At 47.3% G+C, this 20697-nt stretch overlaps 1 protein-coding gene across 2 annotated transcripts; it reads right to left on the reverse strand.

Annotated features, from left to right (window-relative positions):
- Positions 1 to 1178: 1178 nt before the first annotated feature.
- LOC144721652 (uncharacterized) lies at positions 1179 to 19001 on the reverse strand. 2 transcript variants are annotated; one of them, XR_013585943.1, is made up of 5 exons: positions 12408 to 12510; positions 6545 to 6670; positions 5328 to 5433; positions 3175 to 3500; positions 1179 to 1790 (listed from the first exon to the last, which is right to left on the reverse strand). XR_013585943.1 is itself a non-coding variant. In XM_078599464.1 (5 exons), the coding sequence occupies exons 1-5, from the start codon at positions 18942 to 18944 to the stop codon at positions 1683 to 1685; spliced, it is 816 nt and encodes a 271-aa protein (XP_078455590.1). In that variant the 5' UTR covers positions 18945 to 19001; the 3' UTR covers positions 1179 to 1682. The 2 variants fall into 2 exon arrangements, 1 of the variants encoding a protein (XP_078455590.1); XM_078599464.1 differs by lacking the exon at positions 12408 to 12510 and adding an exon at positions 18795 to 19001.
- Between the last annotated feature and the right edge of the window lie 1696 nt (positions 19002 to 20697).

Below are 20697 nucleotides of genomic sequence, written 5' to 3' on the forward strand. Positions count from 1 at the left end.
TGCCGATGCGCCTTCCTCTCCCCCCTCCCACACTATCTCTGTAATTTGCACCACCTTCCCCTAAATTACAGCGCCCACTCATCCCTATTACTCACTCACCCCCCGATTCTGTTGGTCGCTGGGCGGCTCCCCCGACTCGGAGGCCCATTCCTGCGCATCCTTATCTTAAATGTGCCAAGAGGTGACAGCTTTAAATCACTTGAGGATCATCCAAAGTGATCGATCCAATGAGACCTCCTCGGGTCCCATTAAAACACCTTTCAGAATAAACGCCTCATTTCAGAACCAAAACATTGCACCCGACTTGAACATTCCTCGAAAACAATGGTGTACAGGTACCATCAACTATATAGCAGCATCAACAGGCTGATGCACACGTCTTCATGAATAGCAAATGAAAGACAAGCCACACTGCGAGTGTGACCCAAGCTATGAACCGAAGAGTTAACACCTGTCGTCTGTGCTCCATCAAAGGAGAAATAACAAAACTACACAAACTATCTCCCGAAGCCCTGTCGTGGCTAATAGACCTCGACATTGGGATTTAGCTCATGAAAGATATTGCCATCATACTCAAGAATAGAATTAGAACACCCTCCCCGTGAAGTTTCACTTCCGATCCATATATAATTCCCCCAGCATCGACACATTTTATGAACATAAAAGACTCACGGTAGGTGTGCAAGAGTGTACTTTATTGGTGGAGGTTTAGGGAAGTTTAGTTATAAATGTAATATTTTAAATTATTAAATTAAATATGGGGAGCAGTGGCACAGTGATTGGTATACTGTGCTATGAACCTTTTAATCGGAGTTAGATTCCTTACCACTGCCCCCCCCCACACCAGTGCTGATCATATCTTCGTTGTGAGGATTAAGTTACTACACTTCACCATGCTGGCCAGTGCAGGTTAGTGAAGGTGGGCATAGTACAGTACAACAAAGCAAATTACTGCACTATTTTTTTGCTGCCCACAATGTGGGTTGGCTAAAAACTCGCAGCTGGTTAATATATCACTTGTCACTGTTAGCCATGACCAACACTCGAATGATGAATTTATGAATTCATTGCCATTAATTCTGAATTACTCCTCTTATCCGTGCAAAAAATACACGAGCAATATTAAGAGGAAAAATCATGCATACACATTGAATACGTGACGCTTTCCAACAAGCATGTCCTTAAAAAATGTTTAATTATCAAAAATAACAATTTCTTTCAAGTACATGAGTTGTGATATCAAGACAGGATTCCCACACATGATGAGTTGATCTCACGAAGTAATGATGTCATCAGCAAATGAGGCGAGGTGCGCCTTGACTGAAAGGTTTCTTCACAATCGCTTGGTGTTTTCAGACAATTTCTCAGAAACCCCCTCGATCAATTTGAATGCTTTGCTGCAGGATACGTTCGTAATAGCAACACAACTTTATATTAACATTACATTTTTATTGACAAATGTTTTCCAGATAATTATGACCCGATGGACAGATGGACAACGCTAAAGGCGTGCACAATTTCACTCAAATAATAGGAGGGTACATAAGGAGTTTCACTGTGTGTTAAAATTGGAGCCGGGGCATTGATGGGAGGTGGCTTTTGATGCATACAACTTCAGCACTGGTGGAAAGTTCCATAAGGATGTAGCTGTTGAGAAGTTGGGCTGCCACAGTATGAAATCCTTATGGTTTCACCAACACAGAATTTTCCTCGCTGGATTTCATACAATACTTCTCCATGCACACGTGACCAGCTGGGCAGCAGTGCACCCCGTCAGCACAGCACACCGCCTGAAAGTAAAGTGTGTGTGTGTGTACACACATACAAAAAAAACCATCACTCATGTCCACAAAAGAATGCAGAATGACCAACTGGCAGTTTTAAGAGTATATTTTTGTTAATTTGATGAGGAAGCGATGCTACATTTGCAATGTTAAATGTAACATGACCAATGCTGCATTACAAATGACAACTTTTCGGAATCCTTTGATCAATTTCAACGGTTTTCTATTAATAAGTCCCTAATCGTAATAAAACCTTATTACGAACATTTAAGTTACGTTTAAAATAAATTGCAAATGTTGCATTCTAAAACTAGATCCTGATCGAATGAATGAAATATACTCGTACAACTACCACGTCATCATTCTGGATGTATGAATACATGGAAGCATTGACTATTCTGGCAAATCGCCCGAAGATGCTGGATGTAATTTTCAGCGAAATGTCGGACTCAAATTGTAAATGTTATGGATCCACTCTTCAACGCACCGGTGGGCTAAAGTGGTGAAATATTTGTCTTTTGTCAACGTGACACATTTTATACTGATTGGCCATGTCGGGTAGTGGAGGGTTGCGACACATAAATAACACGGGATCTAACCCAAAAACCTTTATTATTACATACTCTTTGGTTCTTTCGGTAAAGTCACGTAGGTATAAAATAAAATAAAACACGACGTTTCGATTGCAACACAAGCGGTCGTCCTCAGGTGGAAAAAATATAATCCAGCAGTGGAACTGCTGAACCGCCTTAGGATGACCGCTTGTGTTGCGATCGAAACGTCGCGATTTATTTTATTTTATACCTACGTGACTTTACCGAAAGAACCAAAAAGTATGGATTCCTGCAGTCACAAAAGCTTCAAATAACCTTTATTATTAATAGATTGGGCAGATGAGTCAATGATGGAGCAGCTGGGCACAAGGTTGTGGCTGCTCAAGGCACAGTTTGCAAAGTTCAGAGAGGTCATTATGATTTATAGAGGAACTAGCATCAGCAGAGCTGCACTGCTTTCTAGTAGGAGGGGCCCAAGCCCTCCCGTGCTGCTGAGTAATGTTCTCATGGACAGGTGGCCCCAACACTGCTGCTGTATATGATCCGAGGGAGTCCGACACATGTTTGCACACCAGAATCTCCAAAAACATAAAGGACGCAAGCTAAAAATACAAGATCTTATGCAGAAACGTACTAGGCTATGCGTACCCTGGGCTGTCCAACATGAGTATGAAGCTTCGTTACAATAAAATAGTTGAAATTCAGTCAGGCACCGTAGCATAGCGCTCCAGTCATGTCACTGCATTGCAATATTTAACATATGGGAGCAGTGTCTGCATTAATGCTTCCAGAATGCGATGATGACCTGCAGCAGTGACAAGCGGACAGACACTTACGTTTGGCACACCGCAGCATCCCCACGATCCAGCAGGGAGGTGGCAGCATGTGCTGTCGCCAGGGCAGTACCGGCGATTTGCACATGAGACACTGGTCACTTGCTTCTCCCAGGGCAGGGAAGCAGCCTTGGTGACAACAGCTGCAGCAGTTGTCGTAAGGGTGGGCAATGCCACCTCCATCTTTGTCCAGGGGTTGACCTCGGCTGAGAGTTGGCACTGGCCCTGATGACTGCCACTCACTCTCTGGCAACGTTTGTCCTTCGGACAGCCGCTGTCATCCATGCAGCCTTCCTGATGCTGTTTTGGGCTTGCACTTGTCGGCTGACCTGAACATATGAAGGATGAATACAAACAGTTCGTACGAGTGAATTCAATGGCAGCAGTAATACTGATCTCCTCACCCAATCATAGACTGGCTTAAAGAGCCAAAGGCTAAATACAGACTTCACAGGCATACTGCCTGTTAGGCGGGGAGGGTGCCGGCAACAGGCTAGCGACCACAAAGTTCTGGAATAGGAGCCTGTCCCAAGAGGTTCCATCGCAGAAGAGGTCTCAAATCTGGCAGGCCCCGAGATCTGGCCCAAGGTCAATGCCACTGAGGCTCATATAGTAGAAATGTATGCACGGCACTTACACTGCAAACGAAAGAGCAGGGAAATTCATGGCGGCCCCCCCCCCCCACCAATTACCCTAGATGCCCCCCAGGCACAGTGCAATCCCACTTGCATGCCTTTTCATCGTGCCCAGATGTCACGAAACTATCTCAGGAGATTGAGGCCTTTTTTAACGACATCTGCACCACCAACCCCTCCCCATCAGTTGAAACTACACCTGTGGAGCCCGAAACCCAATGTCCGTTCGAGACACCAACACGCCCTACTCCCAACCTTCAACATTATAAACAGGAAAGCCATTCTGGATAACTGGAAGGACCATGAACCCCTCCCTCATGGAAACATTGGCACAACATCCTGTTAGCCCAAGCGGGCATTGAGCACCTGAGCCACAAGCATAAAGGGAAATAATGGGAATTTGAGACAAGGTGGTCCCCCTTCCTACGGAGTCTAACATGATGGGAAGGGTTGAGGAGGTCGGCAGATGGGAAACGGGTAAAAAGAGGGGCATACCCCTTCAACGGACGAATGGAGACAGGCCCAAGAATGAAGGGAAGTTAACATCCGCCCGTAAGCTGCGTGTAAATTATATTTGTAGAGCGTTCCTTTATTACCCCCCCCCCTCCCCCATCTTAGCATGTTCGTTATTTCTCGCCTCCCTTTTCTCCCCCACATTTAAACTTTAATGCCCCACCCACGCACGGCAGCAGGTCAAACACTCTCTCCTTTAAGAACGGCCCTGCCCTGCCGACTAGACCCCCTCCCGGCAGTTTTTTCTGTTCCCCTCCCAGCGGCCTCTGGCGCGTTGTACTAGGCTCGGGTTTTTTGTCACAATAAAAACATAACCAAGTGAACTCTGGTATATACAGTAAGGGGCAACCCTTTCTCATCTGCTCTGCCACCAGCAGTAATGTCCATTGCATGATAATAAACCAATGTTTTAATGCTCGTAGCTGGAATTTAGCCAAACTGCAGAAACTCGCTTAAAGAGATGTGCCTTGTGTTGTGAATGCAGTCATTCGCGACTGAACGCATGCCATTTGTGTTGAATGACCTTTATTCTTCGTCCTTTTTGTTTGTCAAAGGATTTAGACATGCTTTGCTTTGTTTGCACATTTTCGACCAGTTCCCTATTTTTGTAAGGATGTAAATCATGTACCAAAATGATGTTTGTATCACGACCGTGATTATGTAACTAAAATTTGTACTCTACAACGTCTGTACCATTGTGGAACACCCATGAAATAGAGTCCTTATTGGGGCTTTTCTGCTAAAATAAATAATATATCTATATCTATCTATAACTAGTTTAATCACAGGAAGTTTGCCTGGTTTCAAACCCAGGATATAAGCGGTGACAGTTCAGCACTAACCTATAAGCAAATTTAGTTTGTTTAAACACATACCTTTTCTTAGGAATGTACTGTGTACTTTCATGCACACGAATTTAAAGAAAACATTTGTGAAATGAAGGATCGTGTCTTTTATTTACTTGCCTGTACATGTGTTGGCATGTATGCATGCATTGTTAGCAAATACCTGTGCGTTTCCAGCCGCCTTCAGGGTAACACACATGCATGTCCTCAACAGTGATGCATGTGTTGTCTGCAGCACAGCATGCTCTTCCATCGGTACAGCAAACACCCTGGGCAGCACAAAGCCAAGATCGATTCACGAGTATATCAGATGTTTGCAACAAAATCAAGATGAAAAGGTTGAGAGTATTTTAACACTGTAACATAGAGGCAGTAATCCCATTCACTATCAGGGTTATATGATGTTCAACTCAAAGTGGTTTCCTGCTCAGCTGAGTGCAAAACTATGCTCATTTCTGTTTGCAGTTCTGAGCCAGTGGTGGAAAGTCCACACTCCAATGGCAGGAGAGAATCTACACAAAAAGGACAACCACTGTTGCTGAAGAGTTCGGTTAACAGCCGACTGGGATCTGAACTTGTAACCTTCCGATTGGAAGGTGTGCACCTCTCCTGCTGCGCCATCCATTCAGAATTCTGTTAATTTAGCATTTACTATGGCAAAATAATAAAAGAGTCGTGTGGCATGTTATAGCTCTGAATGCTGTTGACACACCACACTGCTGATGACACGTCAGGATAATTATGTTTCTAGAATAGGCCCCAGTCATGTTTAAAGTGCTCCATCTTTCATCAGCACAAGTATATATGCATGTGAGCTCCCAAATCCAAAAGCAAACACATTGTTGAATCACATGTCAGTTCTGCAGCCATATGTACCTCTGTGGTTGCAGTTAAACTACCTTTAATTTATGGCTGGGAGTAAACCTTATACATTTACACCTCATACATTTATCTTTGCTTTCTCTGGCATAGTACACATCACAGGCTGAAGATGTTGATCTAGAAGTAAAAAAATGTTTAAATAAACTGAAAATCTATTGATTATAAAAGTATTTGCTTTGGCAAGCTGGAACTAGACTGTGATAAAACTGGCCTCACGAAACACCTGGCCTTTCTCAGAGTCAAGCAAGGCCAGAAATGACATGTTCATTGCATGTGATGTCAGTACACTGTGAGGAGACAGCATCACCATGTCTTTTACACGTGATTCGACTCATTTGTTGCAATTGACGTTAGTGGCACGGCCCAACTTTTGCAGTGGAAAAACAACTTGGGGATGCTCAGCACGGCCCTGGCATGGCTCAGTTGTACGTTGAACAGTTTATGAGTCTTTCAAATCGATGCTTAATGCTGTACGGCATTACTGCATGAGCCACGTACTGCTGGGGCAGGACAGCAGAGTGGTTCTCCACTGTGCAAGCAGATGGGGCCGGAGCAGTCGATGGAGTCTTCAGATTCCGCAGGAGAGAGAGCGACTGCTGGAATGACGTCACTATCTTCAGCAATCTGTTCCAGGATGAGAACACGTAGCACACACAAAAAAACATCCCACTGTTTAGAATGATGGACTGTCATCATATGGCCACAATGTCCATAACGGGTAGGAGGGGGGGGCTCTCCTGGAAGAGTTGGCAGATATTTCATGAATAAATATGGAGTGGTGACAAGCCATAGCCTCCAGAAGCAGGTTCCCCTTTGGTTGAGTCTTCCGGTGACAGAAGACATTCTGTTCGAGAGGCCATGAGGTGCCCACTATCTTCAGACATATTGCTCCCAGCCTCACCAAAAAATGCCTTACAACAACGTGGAAAGTTATCAAGAGAATCCAGAAGACCTGCCTGGAGAAACGGACAACTTTGGAGTTTTGCGTGGCTGTTCTGAGAGTACTCTTGCATATTTGGACCGGTCAAGACCAAGTGCGGCCTTTGCCTCACGGTGAACCTCGCACTTGCCTGCAACTGCCTGGTGGGCATCTACCGAGTTTGACCTTGGCTGCACACGGATGCTTCACCTCTTTCAACAACCGAGTGCTACCTTATCAAGTACAGCGGACACCGTCTTGTTTCATAGTGCTGTCCGCCCAAGGTTTAAAAGGATAAATACGGTGTTATAGATGAGTGATTTCACAGCGCAGTGTTCTTCATTGCAAGGTGGCCCCTGGTGGACTTTAGTGCGGCCTCTGACGTGCGGCCCCTGACAATACACATGCCACGATCCGAGGGGCGTAGGTTGCGAAATGGTGTGAGGATGCAACAGGTGTCGAAAATAAGTCGGTGTGAGATCTCAATGCTTTAAAAGTTCACAGTAACATCTTGAAACCGATTCTTCGCCTTTCCGGGAACCAGTCTAAGAAGGCCAGCACTGGTGATATGTAGTTTTGAATGTCTCCCTCCTACACCCAGACCACTACTCGGCACGTTTGCAGAGGTGGAGTTATTCACGGCATGAAAAAGGTATAGAGTGTTTAATTCAGCCATATACGCATAATAATAAAAATGTCAACGGACGCCTCTGCATGCATTACACAATGTTTGCGCTCGCCAGTCATTCTTGGAAAACTACGTTGCGTACGATCAATGCGTTTAGAAGGTCATTTTATTTATATCGTTCCAAGTTAACATAAGATGTAAATGTTATCATAGTCATTTTATATATTGCCAGATTCATAATTGATTATCCACCAATGACTCATGCACGATATAGTTTCACACATTTACATACCTGTCAACCCCTTATCAGTGCCCTAACCTTATTACAGACCAATTCAGACCTTATGTGTCACTCCGTGCCCCTTGTAAATCTCAACGTTCATCCCACAAAGTCCCATCACAAGCGAGAAACGCAAAAAATAGACAAGAACAAAATTGCCTGTATTGAAACGGTTGTACGCCGTATGGACCTGAAAACTCAATTTCCCTGTACAAACAATACGAAGTAAAAACCGTACGGGTTTGACAGCAATGTAGATGCACTTAAACCCACTGCTCCCCACTTGCCTTCTCCCAGCGGCAGCAATCCCACCCGAAAGGAATAGAGGCAGCACTGGGCAGCGCCGCAGTTCTTTCCATCGAGGCAAACATCAGCAGCCACCGGCACGAAGACGTTACAAGGCACGAGCAGCAGCAGCAGCAACAACCGCTGCTGCTGTTGTCTCTGCTGCCAGAGGGCCATGGTCTCTGAGAATTCACCGCCTCGTCATTGATCAGAAGATCAGACCCGCAATGTGCTCCCCTCTCAATCACTCAGTCCCCCATATCTCTCTCACTCCTTCCCCCCTATCTCTCTCACTGCCTCCCAACGTCGGTCTGGAGGTTGTTTTTGAACAACGCCGCACCTCCGAACAACGATGATATGGCCGTACACGCTACCAAAATAAGTTCAACACAACGCACATTAACCATTGCCGACAAGTATCGGATGGAGGAGATGTTTGGGCGCATTAAGGGAAGTGCAACGCCAAACTACGCAAGGCTCAACACCAGCCCTCCCGTACACAATCGTTAAATTAAGCGATGGGCTCAATGTGTAATATATCTCTACTCTAATATAAACGGGGGCTGAGCGCTAAAGCAGATCGCATTGGTGTCTCATTCTGTGCAGCGGCGTTTAAACATGTTCTCTTTCGAGTGCGTGTGGGTAACTGCATATACAGTTACCCTTTGTGTATGAGCAGAGGTCACGGTCACGCTACAGGGGGAAGTAGGAATGCATGGGCATGATAAAGTGAAAAGCGCTCGATAATCTGCAGCTTTGCCGCACAGCAGATTAACGCAATCTGAAGGTGAAACACAGCTTGGTTGCTATACTGGGCTTAAGCAACGAACATAACTTTAAATAATAACACAACATTGTCGAGTACATTTGGTATTTGTGACATCATACTACTGTAGTAGGTTCGAATTAGGTGCACACACACGCAGCTTGGAGGCAACACTATTTATTAAACGGTAAGTAATATAACACTGTACATAAGGTGGTGACCACCTTCCTCAACTCACTAACACTCTGGAACACGACACAGACTGGACCAGGCAGGCAACGGCCTGCCTGGCCCAGGACGACGACTCGGGACTTGACGACCGATGCTGTCTTCACTTTGGAGTACAATACAACAGCCTTGCTCTGCGTTCACACCACGCTTATATCTGCTTTGGCGTGGCCGGCTCCGCCCAGGCGTGGCTGGCTCTCTCCAGGCCACGCCTCCCTTCCCAGGACACGCCTCACTTCCCCCACCTCTGGGAAGGTCCCGATCCCTCCAGCACGTGACCCCCCAGGCACCCCCTTGGGGCCCCCAGCCCTCGTACGGGCCAACACAGTAGTGACCGTTCTATGTCACTACACTACTATTAATAAAAATAATGTATGCCTCGAGTTTCCTGGCTGGCTGCTGGCTGGGTACCGCTCTACACCAGCTATAACTCGCATACAGTCTACACAGTAATGGCCACACTGAAGGGTTGGGAGTAAGAAATACAGAAGCCTCACAAAGGTCAATTTTAAAAGTGCTCACATGTTTCAATTTGCGCTCCTGTCGTAATTTCATGGCAGAATATTATTTAAATCCCTCCAGAAAATAAAAACGCCTCACAATCCGTATCATATTGTAATCATGTTACAGATGTAGTGACTGCGAATGTCACTGTGTGGTGCCGGGTCTGCGAGGCCACGACGGATGTGTTGTCATTATGTGCAGCCCAGTTACTAGGCGTAGTACCAGCCCTAGCGGGGCTTGGGCGAGCGCTGGTTAGCGCAGTGACACCACGTACAGTGTGCGGTGCGGGCTCCCGGTGAGGGAGCGAGAGAGAATGTCAGCCAGCCAGGGTTACGCTGTACGTTGGGACATGATACGCTGGTTGACCTGCCGACACGTGACCGGATGATATTGGAGGGGGGCCACCGGTGGACGGGGGCTGCTGGGTGGTCACGTGGTATGGAAGGGCTCTGAGGAGCCTTCGGGAAAGGGCCAGAGAGATTGAGAAGGTGGGCAGGGCGAGAGGCAGAGCCAGCCCCAGCCCGTGCCGATATAACGGGGCCCCGTGTGGGGCTCGGGATTCTTGTCTGTTGGTGAGAGAAGATCCACGTCGGGTTGAAGAAGCCTCTAGCCACGCGATCCGGGACCCAGCTCGTGGTCCGGACCGGGATAGGGGGACCGTGTCTAGTTCTGCCGTAGCGTGGTTAGATGGACGTTCAACACCCGAGTGTAGGTTAAATTATGTTGTGTTGCTGTTAATAAAAGTGTTGCTCATCAAGACGTCTGCGACTATTGTCAGCTGTGAGGAAGAAACTAGCACTAGTTCAGTTTCCAGTAATGTTGTCACTCCCCCAGAGCCATCCTTTTAAGGTGAACCCTCAACAGCAAATGGTATACAAGAACCATCATTTCCACCTCAGGAGCAGTTAGGCAGTTCACAAGAATCAAATCAGCAACCAAGCCATTCCTGGTGCTATGAGGTCACTGACCCTGCATGATGGCAAAGCACTTCCAGTGATATTGTTAAGTCGGTGCTTAATGAAAGAGGAGCAGTCCCCTTCCAAACCCGCAGTGAAAAATACCCAGCTTCAGTCCGAGATAGAGCGCTTGATGGAAAAACTAGAGGTTTCAACAATGAACTTCTGAACTGTATATTGCCAAATGGGCAGAAGGTTTCTAGACAGTGGCTACTGTACTCACCCTGAACAAGTTGTGTGTGCACTGTTTTGCATGGAAACTGTTCTCCAGCAAGCTCATGGCTTTAGTCAGGGGTTCAGTGACTGGAAGCACTCTGAAATAATAGGGGATCACGAAAAGAGTGCAGAACACAGATCATGCATGCTTGCCTTGCACCAGTGGACAAAGGGCAGTGCTATAGATGCAGATCTCATGTAGCAACTTGATGGGGAACGTAAATACTGGAGGGACATTGAAAAGAGTTGTAGCAGTGATCAAGTTCTTGGGTGAAAGAGGACTTACTTTTAGGGGAGATGATGAACGGTGTGGGTCAAACAATAACGGTAATTTCCTTAGCATCCTAGAATTGCTACCACAATTTGACTCATTCTTAGTGGAGCCAATTGAGAGCCACACTTGTAAAAGTTTAGCAGACTGTGACTTTAAAGGTGGAGGGCCTTGGGTTGGACCTCTCAAACTGTAGAGGTCAGTCATATGACAATGTAAGCAACATGTCAGGAAAATACAATGGGCTACAGGCCCACCTGATGTATGTGCCTTGCGCAGCGCATTCACTTAACTTAGTGTTAACACCTTAGATGGCAGTAGCCCAGAGGCCGACGAGTTTTTTACATGTTGCAGTCACTGTACACATGTTGCTCTTCATCCACACACAGATGGGGGAAAGTCTTTCGGAAGACAGATGTCAGACTGACATTAAAATCGCTGTCCAGTACTCGGAGTGCTTGGGCCGAGTCAACAAAGGCACCATGGAGAAATTACACCCACATTAGAGAGGCCTTCAGTGGTATGTGCAATGATGATAATGAGAAAATAAATACTCGAATTGAGGCTGCTGGACTATGTGCTAAAATGGACACCTTAGAGATGGTGTTCATGGCATTTCTGGGACGTCATACTTGACCGGTTCCATGCTACAACCATGCACCTACATTGACATCTTTGTAGCAGCACTGTCTCGGCCTCGCTGTGCGTTGCGTTGCACCACTATCCGAGTAGATAACCTCGCATTCAATAAACCTTCAGAGCCAGGGTGAACATCCGACTCCAAACGTATTTAATGAATTGAACGAGGTAAAACTGATGTAAAAACACAGCGCAAATACAACATCTGTTAATAATTGGAAATATTAATACAATGAATGGACACTACAGCATCATAACATTGTCTTAGATAACATGAAACTCAACAATAGATCCTGGATGGACCAGGCACCGACATTAGTACTGAATAGCTATACAAGAGAGTAAGCTACTGTGTTAAGTAAGGGCACATCGTGTAATCACCATACTGAAGCCCAAATGTACAGCACCATACATAACACTGAACTATGGATGAGATATTTCATCATCCTTGCTCTCAAGATCGCAATAAGGTTACATGGGTACGAGTCTGACTCGACTTATTCAATTACAAGTAACATTCACAGTAAGGAAAGTTGCAGGCTTCGTTAACTAGGCCTCATATTTATCATAACAATTTAACAGCATTATAAAAGGCATTTACAGAATTATAACGGTCATTCTAACATTATAACAGCATTCCCAGCATTATAAGAACAGAAATTAACTTACAGACAATGCTTCTTAAAGTCCCACAATGAGCAGTTGAACCTGTCTTCACTGGGACACTATTTGTGCCACCATTTTGTACTCTGTGTAATAGCTGACACCCTGCCGCGTGGCTGAGAGGGAATCTTAAATCGTAACTTCCTGGTCACGTGACCAAATTCAACATCCAAAACAGAAAATTCCTGTGTACACACACCCCCACACCTGCCATGAGGCAGAACAAGCACAGCTTTCGTCTTCGTTGACAGATTTTGGGGTGGGACAGTGAGACTAGCTTGAGGCTTTTGAAAGGGCAGCCTTAAATGTGACAGGTGTCTCTCAGGTCATATAAGCACAATCTTCAGTGGATGTTGGGTTTGACAAGGAAGGACAGGGTCAGAAATGAAGAAGTGAAAGAAGACCCAAGGTGGTAGAAATCACAGAGAAGAGTAGAGAAAAGAATGGTGTGGTTCGGTCATGTTGAGAGACAACAGGAAAATGATGTAGGTCAGAAGGTGCAAGTGATGCAAGTTAAAGGAAAGAGATCAATAGGAAGGCAGAAGAAGAGGTGGCGGGGAGGGGCGATGTGGCGCAATTAGACATGGTGGCCCGAGGAGCGGAAAGAGAGATGGCGCAGGACAGGACAGCGTGGAGAAAGTTGGCAAGGACAGCGGACCCCATGTGAGTGGAGCAAACGTGTAGAAGAAGCATATTACTTATATTCAGGGCGCTGTGGTACAATGAAATCATATTACAGCGCCATGGTACAATGAAATCATATTACAGCGCCATGGTGGCGAGATGTTATCTCCCTCGTCTGGTATACAGGAGGTCGTGGGTTCGATCCCGACCCTGACGCCTCTATATTTGGATTTTGCATGATCTCCCCATGGTCGCGTGGATTTTTCTCCAGGTCCTCCGGTTATTCCTTTCGTGCATTTAGAGTATTTGGCTGTGATAAATGCTAATATATAAACACCCAGCTCTGTGATTCTGTGATTAACGCGGCATGGATTGGTTGAAGTGCGTCACGTGACCGCGAGCAAGCAGCCAACCAGAAGTGCGCCCCTCCCAAACATGTACGCCCCCCCATTTGGTTGAAGTGCGTCACGTGATCACGGGTGAGTGAGAGTGAGGCAGAGCCGTGCTCCATCCACTGCTGCCCTGAGGGACCCCCGTGGTCTCCACTGCTGGCTTGAGGGAGAGCCGCGCTGTCTCCACTGCTGCCGTGAGGGAGCCAGACGCGCTCTGTCCACTGCTGCCCTGAGGGAGAGCCGCGTTATCTCCACTGCTGCCCTGAGGGAGAGCCGCGCTCTCTCCACTGCTGCCCTGAGGGAGAGCCGCGCTCTGTCCACTGCTGCCCTGAGGGAGAGCCGCGCTCTGTCCACTGCTGCCCTGAGGGAGAGCCGCGCTCTCTCCACTGCTGCCCTGAGGGAGAGCCGCGCTCTCTCCACTGCTGCCCTGAGGGAGAGCCGCGCTCTGTCCACTGCTGCCCTGAGGGAGAGCCGCGCTCTGTCCACTGCTGCCCTGAGGGAAAGCCGCGCTCTCTCCACTGCTGCCCTGAGGGAGAGCCGCGCTCTGTCCACTGCTGCCCTCTGGGAGAGCTGCGCTCTGTCCACTGCTGCCCTGAGGGAGAGCCGCGCTTTCTCCACTGCTGCCCTGAGGGAGAGCCGCGCTCTGTCCACTGCTGCCCTTAGGGAGAGCCGCGCTCTGTCCACTGCTGCCCTGTGGGAGAGCTGCGCTCTCTCCACTGCTGCCGTGAGGGAGCCAGACGCGCTCTGTCCACTGCTGCCCTGAGGGAGAGCCGCGCTCTGTCCACTGCTGCCCTGAGGGAGAGCCACGCTCTCTCCACTGCTGCCCTGAGGGAGCCAGACGCGCTCTGTCCACTGCTGCCCTGAGGCAGAGCTGCGCTCTGTCCACTGCTGCCGTGAGGGAGCCAGATGCGCTCTGTCCACTGCTGCCCTGAGGGAGAGCCGCGCTCTGTCCACTGCTGCCCTGTGGGAGAGCCGCGCTCTCTCCACTGCTGCCGTGAGGGAGCCAGACGCGCTCTGTCCACTGCTGCCCTGAGGGAGAGCCACGCTCTCTCCACTGCTGCCTTGAGGGAGCCAGACGCGCTCTGTCCACTGCTGCCCTGAGGGAGAGCCGCGCTCTGTCCACTGCTGCCCTGTGGGAGAGCCGCGCTCTCTCCACTGCTGCCGTGAGGGAGCCAGACGCGCTCTGTCCACTGCTGCCCTGAGGGAGAGCCGCGCTCTGTCCACTGCTGCCCTGAGGGAGAGCCACGCTCTCTCCACTGCTGCCCTGAGGGAGAGTCGCGCTCTCTCCACTGCTGCCCTGAGGCAGAGCCGCGCTCTGTCTACTGCTGCCCTGAGGGAGAGCCGCGCTCTCTCCACTGCTGCCGTGAGGGAGCCAGACACGCTCTGTCCACTGCTGCCCTGAGGGAGAGCCGCGCTCTGTCCACTGCTGCCCTGAGGCAGAGCCGCGCTCTGTCCGCTGCGCCCTGAGGGAGAGCCGCGCTCTGTCCACTGCTGCCCTGAGGGAGAGCCACGCTCTCTCCACTGCTGCCCTGAGGGAGAGTCGCGCTCTCTCCACTGCTGCCCTGAGGCAGAGCCGCGCTCTGTCCACTGCTGCCCTGAGGCAGAGCCGCGCTCTGTCCGCTGCGCCCTGAGGGAGAGCCGCGCTCTGTCCACTGCTGCCGAGGGAGAGCCACGCTCTCTCCACTGCTGCCCTGAGGGAGAGTCGCGCTCTCTCCACTGCTGCCCTGAGGGAGAGCCGCGCTCTGTCCACTGCTGCCCTCTGGGAGAGCTGCGCTCTGTCCGCTGCGCCCTGAGGGAGAGCCGCGCTCTCTCCACTGCTGCCCTGAGGGAGAGCCGCGTTATCTCCACTGCTGCCGTGAGGGAACCAGACGTGCTCTCTCCACTGCTGCCCTGAGGGAGCCCCGTGCTCTCCACTGATGGCCGCCTGAGGCTCGCACTCCCGGGGTGCGCTCCGTCGCTTTAAGATGTTCTGTGTTCATATTTTGTTTGTTGCGGTTGCACCCGACTCAAGAGCCGCATGGCTCACAGGGCTATACCTAATCAATGAAACTTGAAACATAATCCTTTATATTAAGTTCACTTGGTTGCTTGCTTGCTTGCGCGCTTACGACCGTGCAAATCTCTCGGTCGTTTTTTAACCCACTTCCCGTGATCCAATCGAGCTGACATTTTCCACACAGACTCGTTGTGCGTGACAATTTATTTTCGTGAAAATGTTTTTCAAAAATTTTCCACTTTTTAGGAAATTTTTGTTTTATATTTAATTTTAAATACCAATGTGATAAAAATGAAACTCTTACTCAAGAAAAACAAAAATGAATAATACAATAAAACCGATGCCACGCATATAAAGGATTTATAGTGAAAAACTTTGTTTTAACGGGTTAATTTTTTAATCGTAAATCACTATCAGCCGTACATCCGATCGTGTCTCAAGCCTTTCCGTTAATAAGTAGTTGAAGGTGAGTTCTTTGAAAATTTAATCTGACAAACAATGCACACGGTTCTAATTACATTAGTACTGTGTTTTTTTGGGTGCTTAAATCCATTGCTGGATTAAGGCCCACCGCACGCTGTGTGAATGGATCGTAACGATTTACTTGACCAGCCTGTTGGGGGCCGCCGCAGGCTGTGCTTGTTTCAACATATAATTTGTGGCTCGGTCGCTTCTGAAAAAATTAACCCGTAAAAACAAAGTTTTTCACTATAAATCCTTTATATGCGTGTTCAATGGGCCACAACCCAGCCCACATTGGTCTTTGAAACGGGCGGCTAGAGTCCTCTCATCCTCTGGCTTGAGATGGCTGCCACCTATGGGTCAGATGATTGCCTGCCACCATTAAGCAATTGGTAATTAAATATAAAAAAAATGTACCTAAAAAGTGTAAAATTTTGGAAAAAATTTTTCACGAAAACAAATTGTCACGCACAACGAGTCTGTGTGCAAAATGTCAGCTCGATTGGATCACGGGAAGTGGGTTAAAAAACGACTGAAAGATTTGCACGGTCGTAAGCGCGCAAGCAAGCAAGTGAACTTAACATAAAGGATTTAAAAATAGCAAAATATGCTCAGTGGTCCTTACCTGGTAAAATAAAAAAATAGTTTTTATTGCTCCGAATACAGAATTGTGAGAAGAGTATGAAATTACAGCTGTCTCATATATCTAATAATAATTTGCACTTATAGTGCGAGCCAATCACGACACACTATGTTTCACGGACATAATCTGCAGTATAGTAATAGGCAGAGGTGGGACAAAGTCATTGTTATGCAAGTCCAAGTCGAGTCGCAAGTCATCAAATTCATGACTCGAGTCTGACTCGAGTCCAAGTCACATGACTCGAGTCCACATCTCATAGGTGGGACAAAGTCATTGTTATGCAAGTCCAAGTCGAGTCGCAAGTCATCAAATTCATGACTCGAGTCTGACTCGAGTCCAAGTCACATGACTCGAGTCCACACCTCTGGTAATAGGTTTTTACCCTTTCAACTGGTACAAAAACTGACACCTTTTTTGTACCAGTTTAAGGGTTAAAACCTATTACTATATTTTGCCACTGGTAAAGGAGGTCTCATAGTATAGTCTGCAGTAGTTGCACAGTAGGGGATGATGTAGATGTGTGATCCTAATTGAGTAAATTGTAACTCTTCCAATTTAACAATTTTGGAGCACGATGCTGGCAAACATTGGCCTACGCATTTCGAATGACATCAGGGGTACATGTAACGTCAACTGTGAAAAGACGCTGCGAATCTATAAGAAGGGGATTTCGTTTTTAACTATTTAAAGCCGAGTTTGGACACACATTTGTCACCAGGAAAATGACATTTGTTACTGAAGCTTTGTCGAGCTTATTTTTTGGTATTCTATGGAAGTGTTGAAATCCGTTAAACAAGTCAGAAACAGGGAAGTCCTAATTGCTCGTAAGCTTGTTCATCACTGCAATGTACTATGTTCTGCATGGAATACTGAATTAAAATGCGTTCAATTACACTGGATAAGATGCTCCCGAGATGAGATTTGTATCACTGGAGTTAGAAGACTGACGTTGACAGTACGATCCCCTGGCTCGTCAGTTGTAACACCCTGTGGGGCAAAGTTTGTGGAAGAGTAGGCCAAACACCCTCGAAAAGGACTCGCTCTCTCGAGTGGAGGCCACCCAGCCATGCAGCAGTGGTGTGAGCAATCAATTTAATTCAGGGGTTTCATCTTTCACCTGTGCCGTATTCTATTACCGTACAGTGATGGTCAGCTATTTATATAAATAATTGATTGTTTTGCATTTTGAATATTTGCTGTTGGATACACGCATCAGCACGGTTGGTTATGTACGGTGCGAAAGAAGTTCAATATACAAACATGCAAGACAATCATCCTGACCCTGGCTGCTCTTGACATTGCCATGATGATGCTCTTCTTGTTGCCGAGCGCGGACACGCAGCTCGAATATTTGCGCGTTAAACCACGACGCACACACTTTGATGTTTTCGCAATTTACGTGATCGTGAATGTTGAGGGTCGTATATAAAAATATTATACCTGCTTAACTCGCCAATGAATATTATCTACTTGCTACTGTCAACATAATACTGTAAGTGCACCCAGTACACATTGAACCAATGAACCCCCCTCCCCTCTTCAAACACTGAACCTCCCCCCTCCCCCCCTTCAAAACACGTGGTGCACTCCATACACATTGAACCCCTCCTTCAAACACTGAACCCCCCCCCTTCAAACACGTTGTGCACCCCTTACACATTGAACCCCCCCCCCTTCAAACACGTTGTGCACCCCTTACACATTGAACCCCCCCCCCTTCAAACACTGAACCTCCCCCCCCCCTTCAAACACGTGGTGCACTCCATACACATTGAACCCCCCCTTCAAACACTGAACCCCCCCCTTCAAACACGTGGTGCACTCCATACACATTGAACCCCCCCTCCCCTTCAAACACTGACCCCCCCCCCCCTTCAAACACGTGGTGCACAACGATTCCGGGCCACGGCTAACATCAGTCGTGAGTGAAATCTGAACCAATCCCGGCCTCCTCCTTCACCAACTATAACATTGCCATGATATAACAATCGGTTGAATATTTAATCAAAGCAATATATAAATATTTGAATTTGATCAACACAAGCAATACTGTATAGCACGCAGACACGGATACGTGAATAAGATTAGTAAGATGTTTTTTTTTTCAGGATGAGTAGGCGGTGTTCATGGCAACAATGGAATTGTGTGTGGTCGGGTGATACACTAACATGCATTTCTTTGTAAGGATACGATTTAAACGCACCACAAAACCGTAACCCTTTGTTGCATTCCTATCGATCACATTCATACCGAAACATTGCTACGTAAGCACGTACCTTCTCCCAGCGGCAGCAATCCCACCCGGACGAATAGAGGCAGCACTGGGCAGACCCGCAGTGCTTGCCATCGAGGCAAACATCGGCAGCCACCGGCACGAATACGATACAATGCACGAGCAGCAGCAGATGCTGCAGCCAGGGAGGCATGGCTTCTGAGGATTCGCTTCAAAGCAGCTTCAGACGTTAAATCAGCGACTCAGAGCACCCCCCCCCCCCATACATAACCCGCCGTGATTGGTGGTGGTAACCTTTGTCAAGTGATGAAGGCAGAATGTAGGAGCAGAAAAAGGGGTGGGTGGATGGGTGGAACCGGAGGAGATTTAAAATATTTAACATCGATCGACGGAACCACATTATGTATTTTACAAACCACTAAAAATGTTGCCCTAGTTGGTGGTAATGTGATCTATGATTTGAGGTCCTATGGTAGTTTTTTTTTAAATCCTTTATATTAAGTTCGCTTGCTTGCTTAGGACCGTGCAAATCTTTCGGTCGTTTTTAACCCACTTCCCGTGATCCAATCGAGCTGACATTTTGCACACAGACTCGCTGTGCGTGACAATTAATGTTCGTGAAAATGTTTTTTCCAAAATGTTACACTGTTTAGGCAAAAACAAATATTTTACATTTATTCAAATAGAACTCATTCATGGCTTTGGCTGAACGTCAGTGTAGGAGCCCAGAGCGTGACACCTCCACAGGACCTGGCGGAGGAGCGCAGTTGGTAGCGCCCTCGCTTCCCATGCCAAAGGTCGCACGATCGATCCCCGCGTCCTCCACAGGCGAATATATTTTTTAATCCTTTATTAAATCTAACCTATAAACGTCACTTTTTGTCTGTCCGTCTGTTCGTCTGTCCCTCTGCGTACGCTCGCTTTGGAGGGATTTGGCGCTCGGGCCGTGGGGTTTAGGAAGAACAAATTTTGCAGGTGGGCACGCCCCCGGCCCCGCGGTGAACGTAGGCATTTCCGATTTTTCGTCCGTCGCCTTTAAATCGGTCCGATTATCGATTGAGAGCGATATTTATTTATGTATTTACTATTATTTATTTATTTACTATTGCCGACCGGCGCGGACCACGGCGGTTGCCCCTGGCAACGGCCAGCGACGCCTTCGCTGCGGGGTGGACGCCATTTTTAATTCCCGTTACAAATATGCACACGCATTAACACGCGACTCTGAGGTACATTCATCAAAGTTTCACGTCCTCTTCACTCCCCCCCCACCCCAATGTGTGCAATTATTATTATAGAGTCGGTAGATAATAAAATTATAGCGATTAGACAGTATTATTGTAGCGCGGGGGGGGGGGTAAAGGCCCCAGTACCCAGCCTCAGCCGAATGGGCAATCTAGGCGAGGCCGGAGGCTCTGCACGGTACTAGGCCTCGACACCCCACACGTGTCAAGCGACGACTTTGTGGTATAAACTCGATATACCCAGCGTTGCCCGGGGGGGAAATACATTTAAAATCTTCTGAAAACTTTAAAACATTACATACCAATGAAAATACAACTGTGTAATTACTTTTAAACCCGACGCGCCAAGAATCGATTCTCTGAATCGCGCAAAGGAATCGAAGGTTGTAGATTTCTTTAGAATCGGACGATTTCCGTTTACTATAAGTTGGTTAAAGTCGATATAAACTGCTACAAACGGGAAATATCCGGCGTTGACCGGGGCAAAAATGTAATAAAAAAACTCCTGAAAACATTAAAACATAACATACCAATGAAAATAAAACTCTGTCATTCAAAATGTAAAGCCCCAACATGCCAGGAATCGATTCTTTGAATCGCACAAAGGGTTAATCGAAGGTTGTAGATTACTTTAGGATCGCGCTGTCCCCGTTTAATATAAGTTGGTTTTAGAGTTGATATAAACTGCTACGAATGGGAAAT

Source organism: Lampetra planeri, chromosome 12 (genome assembly GCF_965212315.1).
Source record: "Lampetra planeri chromosome 12, kcLamPlan1.2.h2, whole genome shotgun sequence".
NCBI classification, from domain to species: Eukaryota; Metazoa; Chordata; class Hyperoartia; order Petromyzontiformes; family Petromyzontidae; genus Lampetra; species Lampetra planeri.